The sequence below is a fragment of the Spinacia oleracea genome, chromosome 1 (assembly GCF_020520425.1).
Source record: "Spinacia oleracea cultivar Varoflay chromosome 1, BTI_SOV_V1, whole genome shotgun sequence".
Classification (NCBI taxonomy): Eukaryota; Viridiplantae; Streptophyta; class Magnoliopsida; order Caryophyllales; family Amaranthaceae; genus Spinacia; species Spinacia oleracea.
Window position 1 is genome coordinate 123,987,017 of NC_079487.1, and position 19,099 is coordinate 124,006,115.

At 34.2% G+C, this 19,099-nt stretch overlaps 1 protein-coding gene and 1 long non-coding RNA gene across 5 annotated transcripts; both read left to right on the top strand.

The window, feature by feature from the left end:
* Positions 1–80: 80 nt before the first annotated feature.
* LOC130466187 (uncharacterized) lies at positions 81–2,147 on the top strand. Its single transcript, XR_008926203.1, has 2 exons — positions 81–1,293; positions 1,426–2,147. It is a non-coding gene; the product is annotated as an uncharacterized lncRNA (long non-coding RNA).
* A 4,647-nt stretch (positions 2,148–6,794) lies between these two features.
* LOC110806192 (uncharacterized) lies at positions 6,795–18,700 on the top strand. Of its 4 annotated transcripts, none has more exons than XM_022011829.2 (23): positions 6,795–7,049; positions 8,330–8,460; positions 8,770–8,854; positions 8,972–9,025; positions 9,122–9,213; positions 9,335–9,438; positions 10,036–10,108; positions 10,199–10,607; positions 10,955–11,278; positions 11,352–11,540; positions 12,150–12,248; positions 12,340–12,403; positions 13,170–13,297; positions 14,271–14,517; positions 14,649–14,880; positions 15,322–15,445; positions 15,533–15,591; positions 16,432–16,528; positions 16,612–16,801; positions 17,020–17,121; positions 17,426–17,553; positions 17,936–17,998; positions 18,249–18,700. In XM_022011829.2, exons 1-23 carry the CDS (start codon positions 7,011–7,013, stop codon positions 18,357–18,359), a joined length of 3,144 nt encoding a protein of 1,047 aa, XP_021867521.2. In that variant the 5' UTR covers positions 6,795–7,010; the 3' UTR covers positions 18,360–18,700. The 4 variants fall into 4 exon arrangements, with proteins under 4 accessions (XP_021867521.2, XP_021867534.2, XP_021867529.2 ...); XM_022011842.2 differs by having other exon boundaries at positions 14,652–14,880; XM_022011837.2 differs by having other exon boundaries at positions 6,797–7,049; positions 12,153–12,248.
* Positions 18,701–19,099: the final 399 nt, after the last annotated feature.

Genomic DNA, 19,099 nt, shown 5'->3' on the forward strand with positions numbered 1-19,099 from the left:
TGAAAACTCGGAAGTCAAAGTTAACATTTTTTAGTAAAAAGTAGAATTTAGTTTTTTTGCATTAATAGTGTCTTGTTTCAGTGTACTGCATTAAAAAGCTTATTTGTACTTCCTAAAATTCTTAAAAAGAGTTAAAAATGTAGAAGTGTTTATTATTATGTCCTTCATGATCTGGACTCTGGAAGAAGGGGCAATCCACTATGAGCTGTTGGTTTTTGATTCATTACTGGTAAATCCTTGTCTTGTACACAGTTGTGAGTTGCTCTTCCATACTTGTCACTAGACCTGTCAAACGGGTCGGTCGGGTCGGGTTGTAAAAAATTATTTTCGGGTTCGGGTTGAATTGGATCAGTCACTTTCGGGTTCGGGTTTACAAATGCTTGTTCAAGACCTAGAACTTTCGGGTTCGGGTCGATCCAACGGGTTGAGAGATTTTAAAACGCGCATTATATTTTCATTAATTCAGGTGATAAATATACAAAATATGGACACATGTTAACAAATTTTCCTACTCAATGTCAAATTCAACCATAAAATGGTGTATAATTCAAATTAAAATCATATTACACACAACAATAGTAAAAACAACGTGCTTATTATGCTTAAATTTTCGCATAATCTCATTTATTACAATAAATACAATGATTTTTAATCGGTCGGGTCCAAAACGGGTTCGGTCGGGTTTTGACCCATTACTTTTTGGGTTGCTCGGGTTCGGATAAAATCGGGTTACGGGTCACAAAATCTTGTTCAGGACCCAGTATTTTCGGGTCGGGTTCGGGTCGGTTTTCGGGTCAGGTCGATTTTTGACAGGTCTACTTGTCACCCTTTCGTCCACTTATTGAACCTTTTGGCAAAAAACTAGGTGAAATTTAAAGTTTGGCACGTAACTGACAGTACGTTCCCAATCTACATCGGTAATATCTCTGGCTTTTAGAACTATTCAGCAAAGGAACATTTCACAAAATCTAGTAGAAAATTAGCTTTCATGTAGGCTTATGCGTTGTGGTTCTTGTGGAGTCTATATTTTGTATATTAAGCATAGGATGGAAATTTTAGTTAGAAATGTAGTGGCCATTGGATTTTTCTGGTTGATGGGAAAGTGTTAGCCTTTCTTTTGTGGATGTTAGATCATGTTGATCTTTTTAATGACTAGCATGTTTTATTTTATCAGCTTACTTGACTAGCATGGTTGCCAAGCTTTGCAAGTTTATTAGTCTCTGCTTTTGATATGATTAAAGTGTAGGATTCTTCCTCGCAGTGGAGTAGAAGAATTGCAACTCTACCTCGTGGGTTGGTTCCAGTTTTTTGTTGCAATTTTTATGAGCAACGTACCTGCTTTTTTTAGTAACTGCACCATGGTGGTGGTAAACTTAATTATAAGCTGTATTTTCTTTACCTGATTACTTTTCTCTTATGTTGCAGTATGTTCATCATCTTCAAAACAAGTATTCGCTGAGTTCTTTCAATCTGCTTGATCATACTGCACCAGTACAGGCCGGATCCCTGCTTATATTGGGTCCATTCATTGATTATTGGTTAACGAACAACAAAATTGATGCGTTCAACTATACTTTACCATCTGTGGTAAGAATATTAATTATGAATGGTTTTAGCATTAAATTAAATTTAATATTAATTATGAATGGTTTTAGCATTAAATTAAATTTAATAAAATCGGTCCAAAACTGAATTGAATGGCTTATCTCCTGAATTTGACCCTAAGTGAGTTTACCTGAATGATCTGTTTGCTACCTCTTATATTTAATACCTAACCTATGAATTTGGTTAGTTGCAAATGCGAGTATTTGTGTTCTCAGGTTGATGGGAAATCAGCTTAATAATTATATGTCACTCAAAGGTCTAACCATTTATCCCCCTTTTCCCCACTCACAGTGGAACAATTACATGAGATGAACTTCCAGGGATTTTAAAAGATATATACGGAGTACTTCATATATGATGTGAGATTTAGATTTCAAGTAGATCTTAAATCGCCCTGTGATTAGATTTTTACGCAATTTTTGCTTTTATAGTTTGATTATATCACATATTTACATGATTTTATTGTGAACTACATTGTTAGATTTTTGAGAACAGATCAATTGATAGTTGTCGTAATTTATAAAATACTAGTTATTCTTTTACATCTCTTTATGTCAGCGTTTTTCCTTTCCCTTCTGTTTTCCTGGTAATGTCACTCAAATCAGATTTTTTTTTTTTAACTCTGTTTTCCTGGATGCTAGTGTAGTATCTTTCGCTTATCTCCAACATAAATGCCTACTCCAGTACTAGGAAATTAAATGAAGTAGTTCGTATTTCTTAGAATCTTAGTACAAAACCACTAAACCAGGTAAAGAAATGACATTGTAAATAAAATGTCTCTTTCTGTCCATCATTCACTGCGATTTCAAGCATCGAAAATGATAAAGGTCGCAACATGCGACCTTTAAGACGTATCACAATGATGACATGACATGTTTATGTGTCATGATTTAAAATGGGAACTAAAATATTTAACTTATATAACCTATTATACATGTTATAAAAAAGAGGAAAATCTTAATATTTTAATTTGTTTCCTTCTTTATATCGATAATCTTATTTACATATTTTCACAGTAAAAATATTGAATTGGTAGTAAAAATATTGAATTGACGTATAGTCTACGTGGCGCCTAAATGTTCCAATTAAACTGCGACACGTAAGATTGCGACAACTTTTAATTGTCGCAACTTGTGACCTTTATCATTGTTGTAGATTAAGAGTTTTTCAAGGCTAAAATGAAGAACAAGAAAGTAAGACTTACGGAACTTGTTGTGCCGTGGTAACCAAACCACTGCCTTGAAAACGAGATTCGGTGCAACCGGGGTGCACAATTGTATTCACCGATTCGTTCCCTAAGGTTTACACAACCCTCAACACACAATGGCACTCTTGGGTGTGAGATGGAGTTACCAGAACTTATGCCCAAAAGAGAGGAAGAAAGGGAGATGATAAGGGAATGATTTTCTGTGAACAAATCAAGAAATGAAGCATGTATTTATAGGATTAGAGGAGAATACAAAACAACCCAAAGAAACCAAAGGACTCAAAAGAATCCAATGGTATTGAATCACCAATTAAATCCATGATAATGAAGGGTTTATAACCCCCATAATCAAGAGAAATAATGGACCAACTTAATCATCATAATCAGAATGATAATTGTCCATAAATCATACTTAAGAGGTTATCATAAAAGAGGAATCCAAAGAGAAGATAAAAAACGGACAACACTAAGAGCCGATCTCGAAACCTGCCGGTTTCTCAAAACCGGCCGGTTTTCGGTGCACTTCAAAAAATGCCTTTTAAGTCCGTTTTTCAACTCACGCTCGAAACCTGCCGGTTTTGGAAAACCTGGCAGACAGATTTTGGGAAAACCTGCCGGTTTTCCAAAACCTGGCAGGCAGGTTTTGAGCGCTTTTCCATCTTTAAATTCCAACAATCATCACCCTTCAAGCATACCCAACGTCTGTACTCCAGTCCTACAAAAAAAAGAGTCATTATCCTGATAAAACCTGACCTCCTCTTCAACATAATTTTTTAAAATATGATCCAATTTTGACGTAACTTCTTCAAGCAGATTACCTTTAATTTGAGCTTTATTCTCATCAGAAGATGGAAGAAGATGAGTATATACTGAACAAATCCTGCCATTTTTTCTAAATGCAACAATAGTGAGAAATTGACTATTGAAGAACCTTAGGCCATGTTCGGCTTAGTGGTAACGGGTAGTTTTAGCGCTTGAGTAACGGGTAGCGGTCAACTAGTAGCGGACAAAGGTTAGCTGTCAAAGTAATTGTTGATGGTATTAGTGTTCGGTAAAAGTAGCGGTTGAAATAATAAAATACAACAATAAAAATAATTAAAACTATAGTTAAAAATAATTACAATTTGATTAATTGATGGTGATATTTAATGCAACTTTATTGTTTATTTTACTAAATTAACATATGCTAGTTTTCTATTGTTGAAATTATGCATAAAATTACAATGACTCATCTATTACTATATACTAAAAGAGACACCAGGAATGACACGTGTCAATTCCTGGTGCGATTTTTTCCCGCCAAAAACCAATTTCCTAAAAAAAAATGTATCTGTTTTATTTTATTTTATTCTTTACCTTTTTATAAACTATTTATGTATGGAAACAAAATTTAGTTTATAAATTAAGGCAATAATAGATAAAATGTAATAATAATTATTCTAAATTGGTAATATTTTAGTCAAATCGCTATATTAATAATGGAAAATAATCACTCAATCTTTTGGTGAAATTACCATATTAGCATTTTAAATATGCACATTAGATGAATAAATTTAAATAAGTATGTTAAAAATGTTATACTATATAATAGTATGGGAGATAATCAGTTAAATATTTTGTGAATTTTTTTTATCAAAATCCGTGCGTGCACGTGATTTAATCTAGTAACAAATATTTACAAGGTGGACGTGCATGTGTTATTGTTGTTTCTTTATTATTGGTGTATAGGGAACAACTAGATTCTCCATACTTGAATTTTTTTTGCTGAAATACCTCCACACAATGTTATAGATTAATAAAAAATCGACCATGAAGCATTTTAAATGAAAAAGCAATCCGGTTGTCATGCTTCCCATTTTTTTCCTGACAAATGTAACTTGTTTTTACTTTTGTAATTTTCTTGGTTTTTTGTTTTATTTTGGGCAATTGATATCATTTATGGGCGAAGAGTGATTATTGGATAAAGAAAGGATGATGCATTGATTGTCGTTACCAGAGAATTAACTAGTGTAGAAATTAATTGGGAAATGCTTGGCTTCCACCGCTACTCATGATTTCAAACGTTAAACTTTCTAACGTTTGAGAAAAGCTTGTCAAACGCTACCTCAAATGCTACCCTCCACCTAATTACCTAAAGGAAAATTTGGTAATATTAATCCAATCTTTGGCCGATTTTCTTTTATTAATCCCACCTACGACATATTTTTTAATAATCCCACCTTTACTACCCGACGACTTTTATTGGGCTTAAGTGGCCGGTAATCGGTGAAAAAGTCAACGAGATGGTGATGAATTGATGATGATGACTGAATATATCGAGAGAGAGTACTGCCATGTAGAGAAATAATGCCGCTTACAACAGTTTTATGACCTGTTGGGCCCAATAAAAGTTGTTGGGTAATAAAGGTGGGATTATTAAAAAATATGTCGTAGGTGGGCTTAATAAAAGAAAATCGGTCAAAGGTTGGATTAATATTACCAAATTTTCCTTACCTAAATCACTACCTTGTCAAATACTCTTAATTTTTATAACTAGTGTTTTGATCTAGTTAAAATATTACCCCGCTACTTAAAACGCTCCCGCCGAACATGATTTTAGTCCTTGTCGTCTGTGGGTGTAACTCCCTCTCTACCTTTTTTTTTTCTTCCGTTTTGGCAAGTATTTTTAGCTCATATAGACAATTGATGTTGGACTTGTTTGCTATGATCGCCCTTGCTTTAATTTCTACAAGAAGCTTAGTTTTAGCTTCTTGAGAAACTTGTTGCATTTCTTTTCTTTTCTTTTACTTCCTCCGTTTCGCAATAGATGCATCATTTTTTTTTCACGTATCCCAACATGTTTTTTTGAACATTAATATCTCCAATTGCGTGTGAGTAAAATTATAAAAAATTGATATTTGGAATCCTCACATTGTTACGAATTTAACAAGATCTCACTTAACTATGTTTGTTTTTATATATTGTGAAAGAATAATTGTCAAAGTTAGTTAATAAATAGTGTCCAAAAGAGAAACGATGCATCTATTGCGGAACGGAGGAAGTATGTCTTTTATTTCTTATATCTTATTTTTTTTAATAGATTATCGATTTACTATAAATATTTCCTTTACAAAAAATAAAACAAAACCAAAAACATAAACATAAATAAAAAGGCCCCACTAATGGTCCTCAATCTTTTCTCGTTCAGAGCCGTGATAGAACAACACTGACTCCTACCTTAACTCAATTTTATTGAATATATATTCAATAATATTTACTATGTAAGTTTGAGATTTGACTGCATATTCAGTAGGTAATATTTTATCAAAATTTGAGAAGAAAATATACAATCAAATTATACATTTATTATCTATAATTCAATAACGTTTATAGTATAAGTTTTAGATTTGACTGTATATCCAGTAGAATAATGAGCAGTTTTATACTCCCTCCGTCCCGGAATACTTGACCTGTTTTCCTTATCGGGCCGTCCCTTAATACTTGACCTGTTTCTAAAAATGGAAATATATTCTAACAATATTATATTATTTCTCACTCCACCTCTATTAACCCATCTACCCCCTACTCCATACAAAAAATAATTAAAAATTCAACCCCTACACTCCCCCAACCCCACCTCTTAACCCACCTTCCATTAACTACATTAAAATAATACCCCACTATCAACTACTACCTATTAAATTAAATAAGTTAATTCAAATCCCTTAAACTCTGTGCCGGTCAAACCGGGTTGAGTATTCTGGGACGGAGGGAGTATTACAACTAGTCCACATGTCCTATGGTCAAAGTATCCCCAATTCTTGTCGTAATGACATCACCTAATCACAATTAATCATACTCTCTTTACATACGTGTAAGGACCCAAAGGGTTAATCCAAATATCCATATTTTTGGAATACATGAATTCATCCAAAAAATATCAAAATAATATTTTTAATTTTAAAAACCACCGACCATATCTCAAAACTAAAGAAGAAATAAAAGATTTTTTTTAAAAGTAATTAATTTAGTCCAATATCAGTTTCCCTCCTGAACAGTGGCGTTTCTCGTCGTTAGAGTTTCGGCATGTAACTGACGTCATTCAATCAATCAACCCCTTTTCACTCACTCTATTTTTCTCTCTCCTAAATCCTCTCTCCAATTTACATTTCTCTGATTTTCTGGGTTTTTTTGTCTGAAGTTGAATTAATTCTCGGAAATGTTTGTAAAAAAGCTCGTGGAAAAGGCAACCAAAAAGGTTTGAACTTTGAACTTCCTTTGATTTCTTTGTTTGATTTAATGATGTAGATTATTTATTTGTTAAATTACTTTGCAATTAGTTTCTGTTCTTTTGATTTTTGGATCAACTTGAATCGTGTGATGATCATCATTTCTATCCGTTTCAATTCTCCGTTGGGATTTAATTAGTTGTGGTAGTACTAGTTCAAATTACACTATAATTGTGACTAATTTGCGACAGGGGGAGTAAGTGATGGTGACTATATATTATCTGGTTGATCATTTGTTCTCCAATTTCAATTGTTTGTTATTCTTATGTTTCTACTCCGTGATTAAAGTACAAAGTTTAAAATTCTTGTACTCCTCCGTCCCAGATTAGTTATTACACTTTCCTTTTTCGTCCGTCCCAAATTAGTTGTTACACTTCTAAATCAGGAATGACCTCACAATAATAATATTGTCTCTCTCTTCCCACTAAATTTGTTTTTGTCCCCACACCCTCTCTCATTGAATTAAAAAAATATCCCACTAACTCCTATCACATTTACTTTTTCAATAAAATAACAATTGATAACCACACTACTACTTATCGCATTAAACTATGTACCCAGGAAAGTATAACAACTATTCTGGGACGGAGGGAGTAATTAGTAAGCTTTTTTTTTTTTTATCAAATTTAGCATTTTTTGAGTTGTTGTAACAGGTTTCTGAATTTTGTTGACAGGACCTCCTTTTTGTATGTATTTGTTATGTACTATGTAATCCTTGTTTGTTATATTTGTATGATTAGAAAGAGTTGCTTAATAGTTAGTCGCATTGGCATAACAACCTACATTGCTACGGGCAGTGGAAATCTACAACTGCTAACTTTAGTTGACGAACTGGAAAGGTGGTTCAGACATCACAGAACTGATATTAGTAATGTTGCAGAGAAATGGTTTATAGTAACTTGATATGGGTGAATGAGAAATGGTTTCGTACACACGCACAACCACGAGTGGAAACACAAACACTTATTATCATAGAAAGGTGCTAATAAACCATTAGTTTTGCTTAGGAGTCTTAACACTAATTTTGAATGAAAAGCTCATTTTGTGACTATAAAGGCCCGGCCTTTCAAAGAAGATGTTTCTCCTTGACTATAAAGGTCGGAAACAGGAAACCTGACTTTCATGAGAGTTATGTGCATCTAAGGAATTTTGTTTTATATATGTTGCTGTATCACTTGTATGCTTTTGTTAAAAGCATTGAACACCATTTGGTTACTTCAACACTGATAATGCTCGAATGCTGTTGCAGCCTGGGGAGAACTCAGATTGTCTTAAACCTGAAGATGTTGATCCTCGCCTAGCTTTTCAATATGGACTACCATCTTCAGCTACTATGTTGGCTTATGATCCAGTACAAAAGATACTTGCAGTTTCAACAAAGTTAGTCCCCTTTTAGCTGCTGCTGCTTCGATTTCTCTTCTAAATGCAAGTTTGTTCTCTATGTGTTCTTGACAAAAAAACAAGCTGTAATACTAAATGGACCTGTAGTCTGCTTCAAATTTATCGTTTTTCTTTGCTAGAGTTCACAAATCTGATTTTAATACAATGAGCAGACCGCTTTACAGTTGAACACTTGTGTATCACCAAATGACATCTTAATTGTTTTAAGAATTGCATTTTGTTATCTTATATACTTGGTCAAATCCTAAAAGATTTGTAATGTTCTTGGTTCTTGTTTCTGCTCTACAGGAATGGGCAGATTAAATTGCTGGGAAAAGATAATACCCAAGCTCTGTTGGAGTCCAATGATGTGCAGCCTAGCAAGTTTTTGCAGGTTTTTCCAATTCTACTACCAATATTCCTTGTCTTATTTTGGTGCTGAAAGTGCACCAGATTTACACTTCATTAATTTAATATTGTCACAGCTAATCCATTGTTTTCTAACTTGTAGTTCATTCACAATCAAGGTTATCTTTTGAATGTAACTGTCAAAGACCGAATTGAGGTAGTTAAATCTTATGCTTATTCCGTTGCTTCCCCCCCCCCCCCCCCTAGTTTTCTTTACATTTACATTCTATTGTTCGGCATGTCTTGTAACTAGGTTTGGGACATAGATAAGAAGATTTTGTGTCATGTACATGATTTCAGTGAAGATATTACATCATTTTCAGTAATGCAACAGTGTTTCTTCATGTAAGTACCTCATTATTATAGTTCTGTGGGAATTTTACGAATTCTCTATTCTCGTGACGTGATGTACCCAAAGTCTGCGTTTTTGATTGCTACAGTGTATTGATTGTGTTTGAGATGGTAGATTTATAGGAGACCGTGCTGGTAATGTCACAGTGTGGAAGCTTGATAAGGAATCGAGCCAGATAGAAAAAATGAAGTATTGGATCCCTTTTTCAGCTTCACATGGTGAGTTTATGGCCTTTCAATCTGGTCATCCCATATTTCTGAGTCCTTGGATTCTGTTGACCTGTGCTAAGAGTTAGCTCTAAACATGGTACTGCGAGTTCGTGCAACGATTTAGTAAACAGAAGATTTGCAAATCTTTTAGTGTATCGCTTCTAATGCATGTCTTATCTCTCTTTATTAGTGGTTAGAGTGTGAATCACCCTGCAACTGTGTGACACTGTGACCTCTATTTAGCTTCGATTCATCAGGATTTCAGGATTGTAGAGGCATCTTGATCTTGCTCTTGCTATTGCTCTGATCTTTCTAAATGGCAGGTTCTCTATGTTGAATTTAGCAGATACGGAGGGAAGAATTTCTCAGTGGACCTATGTCCATTTGTGGTTTTCATTAGTAAAAAAGAAATGCGTTAAGGCTATTGAAGCTGGTGAAATTGCTAAAGTTGTACATTATTGCAAATTATTAGTAAAGGATACATGGCTTCACATCTTATTTGTCTTTGTCTAATAATACTCTTGATGACCCCTTTCTCTCAATGTGTGTGCCTACATGATTATGGTGATTAATGCTTACTTCTATATGATAATTCCTTTATTTCAGCATCTATTGATAAAGATCTAGTTGACCACGCGGTAATGCATATATTGCCTCAACCAACGGCAGAAAGCAAGAGGTAGCGTATCTATGTTTCGTTCTTCTATTTCTTTTTTATTTTTATTTTTATTGAACTCTCATTGCTTGTGTCTTTACTTTGCGACTGCAGGATTCTTATTATATTTGCTGATGGATTCATTGCACTGTGGGCAATCCAAGAAAGCAAAGCTGTTTTTACAATTGGTAATAGTGGATCCATGACTCAACTGTCTTCTCAAGAGACTAAGACAGTAACCTCTGCATGCTGGGTGTGCCCCTTTGGAAGTAAAGTTGCTGTTGGGTACGACACTGGGGATATATTTATCTATAACATCCTTTCAAATTCAGACTTAGGAAGTGGCTCTCCAGCGAGTAGAGACTCTGGCAATACACACAATATTCAAACTTTTAAGATCAATCTAAGTTACAGATTAGAAAAAGTTCCCATAACATCATTGAAGTGCGTGTACTCAGATGGTAAAGCTAATCGATTATATGTTACTGGCGCCTCTGATGCCACGTCCACAAACTTGGTTCAGGTATTTGGATCAACACCAAAAGAAGTTACAGGAACTCTTCCTTTAATGTTTCACATTTATGTTGATGATTGTGTTTCTGAATTAATTGGGTTGACAGATTTGACACTCAAGATCAAGTTTTAAAATATATTTGAAATCCAGCTTTCATGTTACTATTGATTAATTCCTAAGGGTAGCTTACTCTTATACAAGTAAACTAGGACATGAATGGACTTTAGTCCTGCTGATTGCTACTTTAGTTAGCTTGCGGTTTATAGATGTACCAGGAAACTTTTTATGCCTCTAGAATCTAGAATGTTGGTAAAAAATAGATCATAAAATAATGCAGAGAAGTTTTGGTGTTGCAGGTGGTCTTGTTGAATGAAGACACTGAATCTCGAACAATTAAGTTGGGGCTTCAGCTGTCTGAACCTTGTCTTGATTTAGAAATTATCTCTTGTTCAAACGAAACAAGCAAACATAAGCAACATTCTCTTATTCTGTTGGGAAAATCTGGGCTCATGTATGCCTATGATGATCATTCTATTGAGAAGTGTTTGTTGCAATCTCCGTCGAAATCATCAGCGTCACTGCCAAATGAATTGATGATAAAGCTTCCAATTTCTTCTTCAACTACTACTTCTGCTCAGTTTATCACAAACCATTCCAACAATATAGATTCTGAGGAAGAGGTATTGATATATCTATTTAGTCCTTCATGTGACTCTTTCTTATTCATTGTTATATAATGTAATCGCTATGCAGGAATACACTTCAGTGGCAAAAAATCTTCCATCTATCCTTCCTTCTGAAGCAAAGCACACCAATTCACCCCACTTTACCGGATTTTCAAAGATTACGAACTTGTATATTACAGGACACAGCGACGGGACCATCAAATTTTGGGATGTCACATGCCCCCTTTTAATCCCACTCCTATCACTAACACAACAGGTACTGATATGATTCTTGGTTTATTGCTTTAAGTAAGTTACCCCCTTCAGGAAACAGTCAAATGCTACTACAGGTTTTCCAGCCATATAGAAGTCTGTTTGTCCTTAGACTCCTTGTGGAATGCAGAACTACAATTAAATTGTTAAGCAATACAACATGGACTTCTTTTTTATCTACATCAAAAATATAAATATTGTTCATATAATATAAGAAAGTCATTTACTGTTCCCTAGAGTTTGAGATTAGTGATTCTAGCATCAATGTTAACAACTTCAACAGTTCAACCCCTTAAAATAGAGAAGAATCATCACACATACACAAAAAAAAAGGTGTCATGACGGTAAAGAAGGGATAAACACAACTAGACAACTATTTGTAGAACCTACACAGCAAAAAGGAACTCAATCTTCTTTAATAACTGAAGCTCTTCATTCATTATAGATGACCTTCTCAGCGTCAGGGAATCTGATTAAGTCAAAGCTATTATTTCAGGGCTTTTGTGTGTGCATGAACTTCCTACATGGTTAAAACTATATTAGCTTTCGTCTGTTATGTTGTTATAAGAACTTCTAATGGCCACAGTGGCTTATATTGTATTGTTGCCATTAGCAGAATGAGGATGAATCATCTCAAAGTGGCGCAGCAGTAACAGCAATCCACTACTGTTCTGGACCACGGCTTCTCTTTTCTGGAGACAGAAGGGGCATGGTAAATTTGCAGGCATTGTCTTTTGAGGAACTTATATTTCATTATTTGATATTCCTCCCTTTGTTCATATGAAAATTTATTTTCTACACAGGTCCGTATCTATCAATTTAAGCCTGAACCGTTTTCAGTAGAGAACGGGTTTTTCTCTTTATCAGGTACAGTAGTATCAGCAATAATTTAATCATGTTGACTTGTATTAAGCATCATACTGGTTATATATAAGGGGAATGTTAGAATGTACTGCATGTTGTCACTTGAATATAGCCTTAGCAACAAATTTATTTTTTCTCTTAATTGAACCTCATAACAAGGTGCTTCTTATGGCCTTGGGATTTTGTCATAATATATACTTCATATGTAGTAAAATTTATAAGTTGGTTGTTCTCAATTGGTCCTAAAGTCACCTCTTTTCTTACTGTGAATTATGTGGAAAAGTTGTATGGCCTCTATTGCATAAACAACGTCATGCACCTAATACTTGATATAAAGTTGAGGGTTCTACTCGTTCATTAGGAACATTGAAGCATGAATTCTGAAATGCTTCATGCTTTGCAGGATAAGTCAGAGAATTTTTTTAGGTCAATATGCTAGTTTACTATCAAAAAGGTTTTATGTGAAATGGTAGCCTATTATTCTGACAGTCTTAAATAATTAGTGGGCATAAGCTTGATCGATTGCATGATATTTGACGCAATGATATTCAAAATCAAATTATTAATTTGTCTTATTTTCTGTGTTCAGTTATTTGACTTGAGATGCATAAGTTGGTATTTGGCTGCGTTGCTGTCATGAGTTCCCTTGTAGTTTGCATTGTTTGGAAGAAATAAATCTAGATGAGAAATTCTTCAACTTAACAATGTCGTATACATGGTGCAGTTGACTGAGTTATCTAATCAGTTTCCAGTGTATTAACTATTCCAGGAAGTTCGAAGAAAGGAAACAGTCATGTCATCCATAGTGTGAAGTTCATAAAAGTCAATGAATCTGTACTCTCTTTCCACTTATATAACAGCTTAAAATATCTTGCGGTGGGATCTGAACACGGATATGTAAGCTTCTCTATTATTACCCTTGATAATTCCAGCTTTTCATCTCCTTGCTTCTCTCCTATTGGAATAAGATGCAGAATTGGCAAAGGACATATGTTATACTATCTGAATTAGAAAATTTGAGGGGATCCATTCTTCAATCCTAGACACTAACTGTTTGTCTTTCAAAGTCCTACTTTTTGTATGCAGAAAAAAGCATGTAGCATAAACTTCTGTGTCTGTTGAAGAATCCTAGATTGGTTCCTTCCGGCTTTAAAACTGTTAGCTCAAGTATTTATCGTGAAAGAATGAAATGTGCGACAACTCAACAAGAGTTAACATTCTCTTTATCTGTAATCTACGAATTACGTCATGAGAATAAATGCTTTATCATTATCATCCTACAGGAGTTTTAAGTTAGAATCAGTATCTTTGGAGCAAATCTTCTCAATGATGCAAAAGTTATACCAATTTGATCCCCTAACTGTCCTTATGACCTTATCTTTCCTTTAGGAATTCCAGTTGTTGACTGGTATAAGAACTCCAATACCTCTTTAGTTCAGTTTATTATAAAAGATTTGTCAAACTCATTTGTGTTTTGTGGCAAAATTAGGCAAATTATCTACACTTCGTAGCTTCTACACACATTCTGATTACAAAAATCACTCTTTGTAGCTTATGTGAACTAAAAAACTAGTAAACTTCATTCGTATAAAATGATAGGAGTGTTATATTATTTGCTTAAATACTGTCTGTAACAAGTGTGGCCTATTCTCTTTTCATCAAGGGGCATTCATGTTAAGGTAAGTGTATATTAAAGAAAAAATAAGAAGCATCAACTTAAAGTTGCACAGTCTAGTTGCATTTGTTTCCTCATGAGAATCCTTTGAGGGAGCTTTTGGGAGAAAATAATGTCTGCATGAGGAAGACACTGCTAGCAGAGATTATTGTCGAGTTCAACAATTAACAGGTTTTGGATTTACTTTCTTTGCAGATTTCGGTTATTGATATAGAGGGTTCCTCCATTTTGTATCAGAAAAAAATTGGAACTGAGTTGTCTTCAGATGTTTTATCTCTGAAGTTTGAATCATCTGAACTTTGTGGTTTTGAAAAGAATATACTGATCATCGCAACGAGGGATTCATCTTTATTGGCACTTGATGCTGATACCGGAAATACACTGAGCAGTAGCGCAGTTCATCCTAAGAAACGTTCCAAAACTCTGTTTATGCAGATTTTAGGTAACTCAATTCTCTTCTCTGTAAATATGTCATACTTTCCGTCAATTAATTTTTCGTGAGAAATCTAGCTATCTTTGATATACCCTAAGAAATTATCAACTTGTTGTCACTAATGAAGTTAATGAACACAGCAGAAGCAAGCAGAGGATCCTCAACTGAGGAAGCAGCACAAAAGCAGCAGGTGTTGCTTTGTTCTGAGAAGGCTGTATATATCTATTCCTTACCACATATAGTTCAGGGGGTAAAGAAGGTAATTTACAAAAAGAAGTTTCATTCAACCTCCTGCTGCTGGGCATCTACTGTCTGCAGTACCTCCAGTACAGGACTAGTACTTCTGTTTTCATGTGGAAAAATCGAAATAAGGTAAAATTTTGATATTTTCCTTCAGTTCTATTACACTATCAATTATGTTATCCAAACATATCATCATGTTGTTCTATGATGCGAAATTTCAGTTATGACTGTCATAAGTCGAGCTTAATCAGTATTGTTTTTATGGTTTTGGCTTCATGAACACAAACTTGAGTTGAAGAAATTTGAATTGCCTTTTAGCAAAATTTGGACCATGTCTGTCGTACAGACATTCGGATTTTACATAATTGTGTTTCGCTGCACATATGTTTTTCAATCTTCTAGATTTTCTGTTAAGTCATATCTTCATGTCAATGTACGTGGAAAATAGCTGCTTAATCCCTTTTATATGTATCTGAAATAGTATGTTTAACTTGCAAAGAATAGAGGATCAAAATGGTAGCAGTAACAAATACTCCATTTTCGTTAAATATGTTTCCTATGAAATTTTAGGTCCCTTCCAGAGTTGTCTCTTGTGAAAGAGTCTACTCTAAGAAGTTTCATATGCTCACCCTTGAAGACGAATACATTACCCGAATATTCCATATGCTCTTCTGCAGATGGAGAAGTTATAATGGTACTAAGCTTAAGAATTTTTTTTCCTCTTATTTATGGTTCTCGAGTAATGTTTATACAAGCTACTTGAATTTTGTAACTGATTCAGGTAAAGAGTGATCAAGAAGTTGCTGTGGCTTCAATGTTGCTTCAAAATGGAAAGTATAGGTTTGTATTCATGCTTATCCGATTTGTTTCTCCTAACAAAATGCAGTATGACTTACATTGCTTGTTTAATGACATGCACTGATACTATCTATGATAAACAAACTGCTATCTAAGACTTAGGGGTACATTTTTGTCAATATCATTGCCCTTACTGGCTCTCTATAGACATACAACCACAAAAAATGGTAGTTTAGAAAAAGTTCAAAACAAAAAAATCTGAGCTTTAATGTTTCGAGAGCACATAATTTCATAAGTAGAAGTAGAACACTCCTTTTCTGGTTTTGTAAGTCTTAGGAAACTTTTATTCAGGGAAATTCCTTTTAAAACTTCCGAGCAATCAGGTATAAAGATCAATTTGTCGGTGGAAAACATGTACTATCTTCAACTACAAATGGAAATTGCATAGTTTTTTTTTGTTTTTTTTTTACATTTTTTTGGTGGCTAATATATGCCTCTCTAAGAGTCTTTGATTGCTGGGAATAAGTTGCAATATGGACCTTACCCGTGCTTTAACAGGATAGATACTAAGTGGTTGTGTCTTTAATTAAAGAATTTAAAGATGAATATTGTTCTTGGTGAATTTTAAAAGCTTTTTATTACTATATGATATATCCGCAAGATTGAAATATAAGGAGAGAAAACTAAATTATATACCATTGCCGTCTTCTTATTTACTCATTTTTACGCACAATGACAAGTTAAAGTTACAATTTTTATTTCTTAGGTATAATTTACTTAGTGTTGATCAATTAGATTATTTGCTAAGGAAAAATTTCGAAATGAGAATTCACTGAAAAGATTTGTTGGTTATATATCGACTTTTTGTTTTTGTTTTACTAGGCATTTGGACTCCCTTTCCCGTGTGTATGACAAAACTCTTTCGAATTGGGAGGATGGAGCAACTTCTCCTCCAGTCTGCCACAAAGAAAAGAAAAAGGTAATAGCATTTGTAGGTTTCTTGCCTCCATTTCCAGTGACTTACTATGACTGAATGTTGTTCATTTTCTTATTATGTAATAGGGGATGTTTAGTACACTATTCAAAGATATTACTGGAAGTAAACCAAACCATGGAGCTGATTTTGAAGCTATTGATGGGAAAGCAATGTTGGAGGAACTTACAAAGAAATTTGCAGTTTCCAATTTTCCTACTGAAACGGAAGTTCCAGCTAACGTTACAGTGGAAAAAGACAATGTCGACTTAGATATCGGTAAGCCTTGCTATTCTGTATGTGTCAAATTTTTAGATTTTGTCCATGTCAAGTTATTTTAATGCGTTATTGAGCTCTAGGAGCGGTAGAGCCCCCTACTTGTAAAATAGTCATCTGATGTTCATTATTGTCGCTTACCGTTGTTCCAGTTCGGAGCTTCTTCTGTAATGTATATTGAGAGTGTGATTCCTTGTTTAATCATTTGATATTTTCCGCAGATGACATTGATCTTGATGATCAGGATGAGAAACCAAAAGGGAACAATGTGATGGCAATGCTAAATAAGCAAAATATAGCAAGCAAGTTCCATTCTTTTAAAGGTTAGTACATTGATCTTTTAATGTTACTTCGAAGATTTGGATTCTCCTAATTGAAGTAGAATTTAATATTGCTATTTTTTTTAGCAACATAGCATGAAGTAAACATGAAATCCCCTTTTCCAAACGCCGTTCAATACCCATGGTGTGTATAAGTGATTCCGATAATGCCTACGAAGGCAGTAAAAAGGTCCTTGACTAATGCATGTGGCTGACTTTCATGTGTTGACCTGATATTTAACTGAATTTGTGTTATGGAGCTGATAAATATTTACCCACCTTAACAAAACTAAGACTGTCATTTCAGGGAAACTGAAGCAAATGACGGTCAAGACTGAGAAACCTTCAGCGCATGAAGAGCCACAATCTGAGAAGGTCGAGACAGTAGATCAAATCAAGAAGAAATATGGATTTTTATCACCTAGTTCCAGTAATGTAAGATTTCAACCCTTTTATCCTCATTTTTTGTGCTACACAATAAGAGAAAACCCTTTTATCAAGCTTCTGAAACAACAAAACAAATGTGCTTTTTTCTGCATTGAAGTGATGTTATTATTGTGGTTTTGGATATCACAGTTTCTAATTTCTCATACTCTTTTTTGTTCGGGGTTTTATTCTGCAATGGCATGGTAGGCATGTTACAGTGTTCAGAAGCTACTATTCTGATCGTAGCATGTTATTATTGTGGTTTTGGATATCACAGTTTCTAATTTCTCTTACTCTTTTTTGTACGGGGTTTTATTCTGCAATGGCACGGTAGGCATGTTACAGTGTTCAGAAGCTACTATTCTGATCGTACTAATTATTCTGATTTCAGGAACCAGTTGGTGTTGCCAAAATGATTGAAAGCAAGCTTACTGAGAATGTAAAGAAACTGCAGGTACCAACCAACTTATGTACATATCTATCTTCATCACATTGTCCTCAATCTGAAATAATCTTCATCATATTAATTTCTCGAACTGTGTTTGTAACTGCCAAAGATTAATTTCTCTTAGTTAAATAAAAATTAGCGTCTGAGCACCATATTACAGTTACATTTTCTGTTGTGAAAATTTTCAAATATGTATACAAAAGTTTGATATTTTTATAACTATATATGTTTTTGGACTTACTTTTGTTCTGTCCAGGGTATCGGCTTGAAAACCACAGAGATGGAGGATAACGCCCAGACATTTTCATCCATGGCAAAAGAGACGCTACGTTTAGCTGAACAGAAAAACAGTCCAAGTAAAACATGACATTTCCTGGGATCTATGGATTGACTTCATTATTCAGATTTTATCTTATAGTCTCATTTTGCCATACACGTTTATTTGAAGCAGTGTTTTCTAGGCCTACAGTGGGCAGTTTTCAGACTTTCACTTTGTAAATTATCTATGCATATAATAATATTCAGATTTTCATACTGTAATTGTATAGTCAGTTTCAGGGTTTTTGGTGCTGTAATCTGGTAAATATTACTTCCTCCGTCTTTTAATACTCGCAACGTTTGGACTTTTGCCACTATTCATATAATCTACTTTGACTATTCGTAGTGTTTTTTATATAAGATAAAACATAGTCATGTGGGATCTTGTTAGATTCGTCTCAATGTGTATTTTTAAAATATCAACTTTTTATAATTTTTGCATAAAGAGAATTTAAGATATAAATGATTAAAGTTGTGCATCGACATGCGTGAAACTAACAAACGTTGCGAGTATTAAAAGACGGAGGAAGTATATTTTAAGGAATGCTTCAAATAGAATACTGTAATACCTTTACCGTTATGCCCAGACTTTCTTGGTAAAAGAAACAACTTGCACCGTTTGTTTCGACGGAAAACAATTTCCCGAAAAATGATTTCCCCATTTTCTTTGCTTGTTTTGTATAGAGCAAAACTATTTTCGCTAAGGTGTTTTCCTTTGAAAATGGTTTCCATTAAAAACAAAAGGAGCCTTGCGCGTCTGCTATTAGACTACTTTTACTCGATCCGGCC

Excerpts from the sequence above, each read along its gene's own strand:
- LOC110806192 (XM_022011829.2), top strand. The coding sequence starts at position 7,011 with ATGTTTGTAAAAAAGCTCGTGGAAAAGGCAACCAAAAAG. Across the intron at positions 13,298-14,270 it reads TGGGATCTGAACACGGATAT|ATTTCGGTTATTGATATAGA; the intron begins GTAAGCTTCTCT and ends CTTTCTTTGCAG. Across the intron at positions 17,122-17,425 it reads CAAGTTCCATTCTTTTAAAG|GGAAACTGAAGCAAATGACG; the intron begins GTTAGTACATTG and ends CTGTCATTTCAG.